The 8504-nt window shown below is 42.7% G+C and overlaps 2 protein-coding genes across 3 annotated transcripts; both read right to left on the reverse strand.

Annotated features, from left to right (window-relative positions):
• Positions 1 to 225: 225 nt before the first annotated feature.
• On the reverse strand, positions 226 to 3369 carry mlst8 (MTOR associated protein, LST8 homolog). Of its 2 annotated transcripts, none has more exons than XM_079293832.1 (9): positions 3290 to 3349; positions 2867 to 3045; positions 2620 to 2671; positions 2352 to 2514; positions 2205 to 2280; positions 1940 to 2092; positions 1727 to 1851; positions 1467 to 1630; positions 226 to 950 (listed from the first exon to the last, which is right to left on the reverse strand). In XM_079293832.1, exons 2-9 carry the CDS (start codon positions 2993 to 2995, stop codon positions 832 to 834), a joined length of 981 nt encoding a protein of 326 aa, XP_079149958.1. In that variant the 5' UTR covers positions 2996 to 3045; positions 3290 to 3349; the 3' UTR covers positions 226 to 831. The 2 variants fall into 2 exon arrangements, with proteins under 2 accessions (XP_079149958.1, XP_079149957.1); XM_079293831.1 differs by having other exon boundaries at positions 228 to 950; positions 3318 to 3369.
• A 785-nt stretch (positions 3370 to 4154) lies between these two features.
• On the reverse strand, positions 4155 to 7699 carry meiob (meiosis specific with OB-fold; the record flags this gene model as incomplete). The annotated part of the gene is made up of 13 exons (XM_079293084.1): positions 4155 to 4268; positions 4376 to 4462; positions 4621 to 4807; positions 4926 to 5070; positions 5183 to 5275; positions 5412 to 5507; positions 5694 to 5746; positions 5968 to 6068; positions 6411 to 6606; positions 6763 to 6835; positions 7086 to 7217; positions 7421 to 7478; positions 7643 to 7699. The coding sequence occupies 13 exons, from the start codon at positions 7697 to 7699 to the stop codon at positions 4155 to 4157; spliced, it is 1392 nt and encodes a 463-aa protein (XP_079149210.1).
• Positions 7700 to 8504: the final 805 nt, after the last annotated feature.

Here is an 8504-nt window from a genome sequence, read left to right on the forward strand (position 1 = left end):
GCAATAAGATTTTTTTTTTTTGATCTGTTAAATAAAAGACTGTTGTTTATTTGTGGCCTTGTTTTCTTCATTACTGGGGGGGGGGGGGAGAACAAAACTCACTTCTTTGACCGACGTCTTTTTACTGTAGAATCATTTCCTGTACATCGTTTCTCTCGATATTTCTCCAGGGACAACGGTTGAAAATTAGCTTTTTTAGCTAACACTGTCACATTTACAGTCATGTTTTTATTAATGTGTGCTGTCGATTAATGTGAACTGTCCCTGTACAAATAAAATCTTAAAAAATAAAAATAAAAATAAAAAGATACTTCCTAATCCGCGTGATCCAAGTTGACGTGAGACGCGTTGTCCTTTTGACACAATAAATACGGTGCACAATAAAAACAGAGTTGAAAAGGATTTCCTTAAGTGCACAGAGGGATGAAGTTAAAAGCATAAAGTTCAGTAATTAAGGTAACATGTTTTAATCACACTTACCCATTTCTACACGGTTGGTTCAGAAGTTTTCCCGTACAACCGATTACATTTGGTTCAAAATGGTGTGCCTGGCCCTTTAAGGTGGATCTTCGACTTTATGTATTTACATTTTTGCCTTGCTGCTATGCTGAATACTTACATGCATTTGGCAAGGAAGAGCACTGTAGATATCCTGGAACACACAGCTGAGAGTCATCGTAATGTTCAAACACAAGCCTCAACTTTCTCAAGGTGATCATTTCTGGGAGCAGTTGTTGTAATTCCCAATTGAGGCACAATGTTTTTATGTCCTTGTTCCACTTCTGCACAGACTGTCTGCACATCTCTTCATCTCCTTCCTCCTCCTCCTCCTCAGCCCAGCACACTGTCATTGAAGGCCAGACACACCACGGCCTTCTGATGGCCGCTGTACTCCCTCTTGATCTCCCCCGTCTCCACGCACCACAGACGAGCCAGGTTATCCGAGGAGGCTGCGGATGGAAGAAGAGAAGAGTCAGACCCCGAAATTCACCCCACGGTATACTGACACTGACGTTACCAAGCCTTTACCTGCGTCTCTCTAAACGGCTCTAAAAGTCTCATAATGTGTGCCTAAATACACGGCAGTAACGAAGAAAAAAAAAAAACTCAATTGATGACAAACTAGTTAATGCAGTTAATGCATAAAACACCAAAAGCTCGGCTTGCATTACTGCAGTTTAAGGGAACGCTTTTGTTGTAAATGCCACATCTGAGTAAATCAGTTTTTGACTCAAGATTATACATAAATTAGAACATATATTTTCCCATACTTGTCCAGTTCAAAAAAATCAAATTCAATATCTTAACTCCAAAATAACAGCGTGTGGGATCCTTGTGTTCAGGTCTAACTGCAAGTAACACTTCCCTGATCTGGAGATGAGAGTTTAGGATTATAGATTGGTTGTGATGCAAGTATATTGACATTGCTATGATGATAAGCTGTTTGCCAGGGCTCATGTACTGACCAGTGACGATATACTGGGAGTCTCCAGAGAAAGCACAGTCCCACATCCAGCCTCTGGATGTCTCTCCGGGATTGTTACTCTTGATGCTCAGCTCCGTCATCAGCGAGAAGTTGGACGTCCTCCAGATCTTACAGGTCTGGTCTGCGGAGCAGGTGGCCAACAGGCTGGAGGTTGACGGCAATAAACACGAAAAATTCCGTATCATCAGCAACGACATCGGAGAGAAAGATTTACAGTGTGTAGAGGAGATGGGCACTCACGTGGAATCGGGGCTGAACTTGCAGCGGAGGGAGTAGCGCTTGTGTGCGGGGATCTTAGTCTTTGGGATGAGCTGAGTCACCTCATCTCCGATGCCTCCAGCAAGGTTCCACACATAGCAGTTCCCCTGTTCAGAAAAACAAAACAAAAGGATGCTTTAATAATCGAGTATGATTTAAAGCGCAGCACCCTTCTCAGACGTTTTGAGGACTGACCGAGCTGTTGACCGCTGCCATGTAACTGGCATCCGCATCAATGTGAACCGAGTTGACCGAGACCTCTGGCTCAGGAATCAGCTGTTCGTTGTGGTCAGTCTTCAAATCCCAGATGTGAATCACGCCACTCTGGTCTCCAACAATCAGCTCTGCCTGAAAAAACACACAACACTGAGTGTTGACCGACATTGTTGGGCAGGAAGCACGTACTTTAATTGACTTATAATCAAACAAACACATTTAAACAGCTCAAATAATGTCTCACCTGGTTGGGATGCAGGCATACACAGTTGATCGGAGCATTGACCTGGAATATCCTCTGACACTGCAGATTTCTTGACCTGAGAGGAGCGGCAGAAGGATCAAAGTCAGGTTCGTTGAACACATTTTTGCACAGCGGGCATTTCCTTACCTGAGGTCCCATATGCGAGCCATGCAGTCCTCTCCTCCTGTGTACATCCAGCGGCCATCTTCATGGAAGCCCACAGACGTGATGTTCTTGCTAACGCCGTCGTAGTTGATCACCGGGTTGGGATTGTTGGAGTTCAGGTCGTACATGCGGATGTGCTGATAACCTGAGAAGCACGAGTGGAAATGACTGGAAGATAATACGGCAGCTATGAATTTCAATTGTGCAAACCAGGATGAGGAGGAACATGTGCGAGACTGTCTGAACCGACCTGCAGCTGCAATCATACTCCTGTCAGGTGTGACCTCAAGTGAGTTCACTTGCTGGGAGCAAATGTTAAGGAAGTGGATTGTTGTGCATATTTTTTTTTAAATAATATTTTGTAGCTTGGCTTTAATTAGTCAACTTGAAACAAGTCTCTCCTTCTACTATGAAAGCAGCAGGACACGCTCGACTGATGTCATCTTCAGTACCGACATTCGTCAGAGCACACTGTTCGTCAGTTAGAGTAAGGATACGGAGTCCTGGTGCTGGACGGTCCTGGTGCAGATCCCGCTGTGGGCCTGCCAGAACCGGACAGTGTGGTCGTATCCGGCCGTGGCCAGAATGACCGGGTCGCTGCCCACCGTCCCCTGGTTCACGTTCATGCTAACGACTGCTGGCTGTCACCGCTCAGAGCGAGGCATGTAACGAGTCACTGCGTGGAAATAGAGGAGACAGTCAGCTGCTGCAGTTTTTAAACCGTTAAATGGCGTCTTTTAACAGGTTTAACTTATTGTGACACTGTGGAAATACGAGTTAACGTGCAGGCTAACGTTAGCAGGAAGCTATCTAAGGGCCATGCAGACAGTTAGCTGACGTTTCAAATTCAAAAGCTACAAAATGTGACTGTAAAGATGTTTCACTGTAGGATATTATGTATGACAGTTTCGACTACTTACAAGAATAAACCTGACAAGTTTAGATTACCTTGAGTTGTTGACGACAAATCTGTACGTCCCCGTAAAGTGTCCCGTAGCAACATACAACGATGTGTCAAATGTTCCGCTTTGATAACCAGCACTCTGCCGCCACCTACTGACGTATTTTATCATAGCAGGACAACCTGACCACAGCAATTATTAATTTATTCCTCATCGAACTATTCAGAATATATTGTAGTTAGTTGTGCCGTTTCAAATGATACTGTAAGATTCTCCTATTGGTCAAATAAATACCAGTCATGTTAAAAATAAACTGTTGCTTTAATGGCATATTACTGGTGTAAAATTGAATTCAGCAAATATAAAAAGCTTCTTTTTTTTTTTTAAATGCAGTCAATCTATACTGCACCAATAGTACAAGACTGTACTCTGATGAAGTAGTAATTTAGTCAAAATGTACATGGGTAAATGTAACAACAGTAACTTTAATTCGAATATTTAATTAATAAATGTAAACTGTAAATTGAATTGTGAAAACTGAGTATGGTGTTTCAAAGCTGCTTGTTCATCAAAGCATCTTGTCATGGAAAAATAAAGGCTGATTGATACATTTGACACAATAAACTTATAAGTTAGTTTATTTAACAGCTTGAAAAATAAGTCCAGCCAACAGTACAATCTTGAACATATATATTTAAATACGTTCAACAAATAAATAAATAAATAAATAATACAGAGAATGTATCTATTCACGAAACACAAATCCTGCAGATGTAAAAATGACTATTTCTCTTGTTAACATCTCAGTCAGAACAGTAGCACACAGCAGGTAAAGCAGCTGATTATAACATACGAGCTTTCCTGCTGTCAGCGTGTGCCGTGATCACAGCCGCTGCAGCAGGGCGGACATGTGCTGCTTCACCTCTCCTGGGTCAGCCACCGAGCAGCCCAGGACCACCCCCCTGCTCCCAGTCTTCAGTTTGGTGGAGGGGATTACCTACAACATATTATAAGAATCTTTCAACTTGTGATTTGCTTTTATAGCTAACACACACACACACACACACACACACACACACGACATTCATTTAAAAGCTACTATACCTTCACGTATATTTTGCATCTCTCCAAAAGGAATTTCCACTTCATCTCGGTCCGCTCGTCATCAGTCAAATGTGTAAACTCTTCGGTCTACATCAGATGGAACACAAATTCAGTTTATCTCTTATTGTTTTCAACATGTATTGGTATTCATCTGGCTTCTGTCATGTTCTTTAATCCCTACACACAGGAGCTACCACGTGTAGTATTGAGGCTGAGTAATCCTCCTCCTGTGAACTGGTACTGACCGTACAGCCCAGTGTCTGTTCTGCCACTGGGCTCCTGAGGCTGCAGGCGTGCAGGGTGCCGGTGTGGTCCGTGAGGTCCACCAGCAGGTCGAAGCCTGTGGCGGCTAAAAGAGCCTGATCCCTCCCTGAACACAACAGGTTGGTGCAGCTCTGTGCGTCCTCGGTCACCTGGTACTTACACCTGGAGCTGAGATGATGAGGAAAACACACTGATCAAGGAACTGTTTATCAGCTATCATCACGAGTACAATGAAAGCAGCAACTATTTATGAATGCCTCCACTCTATGCGCTTGCGTGGACTCACCATCGCGTCCTGATGACTTTTGAAACAGAAGAGTCGAGGTCCAGCCTGGAGAGGAAGCTGTACGTGATGCCGAAGAAAGCTTCAGGGTTCTCCTGGACCTTCTGCTTCAGCTGGCTCACTGTGTACACGTCGGTGATGGACTCCACTGCGGAGACAAAAGCAGCACCACATTTGCATCGCTGCAGTCTTTTCACACAGGCCTTGTCACATCGTCATCTGATACTTCAGAGTGTGTAGAATTCCTCACTATGACCCACCAGGCACGTCCTCTGGCTTCTCATCCTGATCCAGAACACCAGACTCAGACACTTCTTTAGCATAGCTGAACAGCAGACTGGCCTCTCTGGTGTCTGAGGGAAGATCATGAATGAGATGATACTTTTTTTCCCCCCTAACACTCTGGCTGAAAACCTTGTTTTTGATGCATTGCGCACAAATAGATGTATCAGATCTCATGCTTTTGCATGCGTTGCTGTGATATCTTACCGGGATTGACGGTGATAATGGTTTTCGAGTTAACGGTTGCCGTCATGCCGTTGCGGAAGCTGTCAAAGCCAATCTTTGCATCGGCTATGAAGAGCACTTTGAAGGAAGAATAGAAGTTAAAGCAACAGTAAGCTATCTCAAACGTAAACACAGTCACGTCTCAGGTGTACACCTCCGTGTTTCTCTGCGGTGCGGTACGTTAACGGGACGTGACAGGCAGGAACAACACGTTAAATAAAGATTTGTTTTTGTGGCTGAGAATGAGCAGCAGCTGTTACCTACCAGTCTCCTTAGGTATCAACGTTTGCACGAGCTGAATGGCTTCTCTGTCCCAGCTGTGAGTGAAACAGAGGTCAGGGAGTTACTCAGTGAAAATCAAACACACGTGGAGTTCAGCAGGTTAATCCAAAGTTTCATGACACCAAAGTACAATTTGTGGTGACCTGAAGATACACAGCAGTCATCCAAAGGGCCAGTAGGCTGGAATATCGCACAAAAGCAGCAAAGTTATTCATCTTTATTCATTTTCCAAATGATTTAAAGCAGCATGACGCACCAGACGAGAGGGAAGGAAGAGACGGAGTCGTCAAAGAGCTTCACTTCCAGCCTCTGCCCTTTGCGCCTGTCTGAAGTGGTGAACTGCTTCAGCTCTCCGATCTGAAAATGTAAACAGAATCATCTGACGCTCCTATAACAATATCTTCCCTCCCTGTAAAAACTGCAGTGACATTACGTGCAGGGTCTGGCCTCTGTCTGAACACTGAGGCACGTCTTTAGGGTCGTTATGGTACATTGGTCTGTCCCGATCCTAATTATCTCTGCAATTGTAATATTTAACGCTAGATTGTAGACTCTAAATATCTTGTGTGGCTGACAATAATAGCAATACATGTTGTTTATACAGCACATAACTGATGCATCAAAACCTGAATGTACTCAAAGGCGAACTTCTCAAAATACTATTAAATACTGAAAGACTGTGACATGAAGGCGCCCTACCGATTTCACTGCAGCCAGTATATTTATCACCGTGCCATCCAGCTTCTGCCCATTGGCAACGATGTCTGCCAGAGAGTAGAAGTCTCGGGAGTCCTTCACCGGCAGGTGGATCAGTGGCAGCAGCCTGCCGAGGGCGCCCGTGTCGGCACACAGTAACACCTGAGAATGAGCCTCCGACACCAGCAGCCTGTAGAGGCTGAGACAGCAGGCGCAGGCCTTTGAACCAGGAAGTGCTTTACATTGTGTTGTATCACATTTTAGACAGTATTACATTCTGTTAACCTCACTACCCTTCAGCTATTCAAAGCACAACTAATTATTCTACAGTATATGCATTTAAGGTGTTAATTACCTTGGTGTTGTGGGACAGTATCTATCCCCTTTCTCTGGGTCTTTGTTGGTAACTAAAGGATTTTCAACGATGACTGGAAAAATAATAAGAAACAGTTTTGTGCGAAGACATTAAACATTTTAAAAAAATGACCTTCTGTTTTTTCTATTGCGACTGAGAGTAAAGTTTGATTTTCATTCTACAAGTAAAGAAATATATCCCAAGTTGGACATGACCAAAGCTATATTTTGTACTACTGATATTGATATTGATGAGTAATACATATTTATGCCACATCCACACATTTTCAAGTATTTTTAAGGCTCGGAGGGGGACTTCCTCACCACAGTCTCCGGTGCCGAAGCTGTTGGAGAGCCCGTTGATGTATCCATCGTTCCCCCAGGCCGTCACATTAATGAAGAAGTCAGGTGAGTCCTTAATGGTGAAGCCAAAAGTGAATCTCTCGACACCAATATCTGAAATTCAGATGTATAGGTTCAATTAATGTTGCATTACAATGAAAAAGAGGGTGGGGGGGGAGCTCAGAGGATGTTTATGAATTGTTATGTATTCATCTATTCTCCAGAAGAGGGGGCTGGTGTACAAGACACTGAGGCGCAGCGCTGTAAAAAGGATGTGTTATTGACACTAACATCCAAATGTAATATAAGATACTTACTTTTTCTGTCAGGAAAGCTTTTGACATCAGTTTTCCCAATGATGATGCCTGCCACCGTCTACAGAAGGGTAATATGTGCAGATATGTTTACAGCTCAACGCAGTTAAACTACATCCTGTTGCACAATTGCAGAATATTGTTCCTGGCTATTAGATATTGATTTTGTTTTCAGGGCTGCAGCAGGGACACACTCATATATCTCAATACATCACCTGAACTCACCGGGTGGGAGAAGTTAGGGTGGAGCTCAGAGATGGCAATGTAGGTTTGAGCAGTCATTTTGTTTATTCACAACTTAGTTAAACCAGTTATTAGTGCGTTCACAGACTCTGTCCAAAGAGGCAGAACAAATAAAACAATGAGAGTTAACAGTTGTAGTTTAATTCCACCAGCATAAGAGGTTTTGAAGCATTCACCAGTTTCTAACATTACCTAACAGTGGAGACCTTAGATTAAAACGAATACACGGTTCTGTCATTAGTAATTAAGTTGTTAGCATTAATGTTAACGTTAGCTAACAGTTAGCTAATAGTGAAACAAGGCTCATGTTTATTTTGTCTTTCTCACTGTTATCACAGCTCTAACTGACAACATGGTGGGAGTATTGGAAAGTTACGGTACTACCTAATACGTTTTCTTTTTTATTCAGTTTCGTTTTTTTTACCTGCGTCTGTTTTCCTCAGTTTGTTACGTTTAGCGCGGCAAAACCGTGGCCACCGCACGCGACCAGATTTATATGCACGCGACACGTAGATGCTGCCTTCAAATGCAGTCGGAAAAAAATAGACAATTCCAAGTAGTGCTGATAAGTATTGTATTATTTTATTCCCACTTGATCTATTTCAAACAAATCTTTATGAATGTAGTTTTATTTCATTACATTTCTATTTGGGGACCATTTATGAAATACCAAATTATTTAACCATATTTTATGTCTCCATAAAACATTCATAAACAATTTTACATACACCAATGTAAACCTGTTTAAAAATGTATAATTGGCCCTTGGCAATTTAGACATTAGAATGTGACCCTGCTGTAATTAAACATCATTGATTACTAATTTGTTTAGAATATTTCCACT

This window comes from Melanostigma gelatinosum, assembly GCF_949748355.1.
Source record: "Melanostigma gelatinosum genome assembly, chromosome: 21".
Taxonomy (NCBI): domain Eukaryota; kingdom Metazoa; phylum Chordata; class Actinopteri; order Perciformes; family Zoarcidae; genus Melanostigma; species Melanostigma gelatinosum.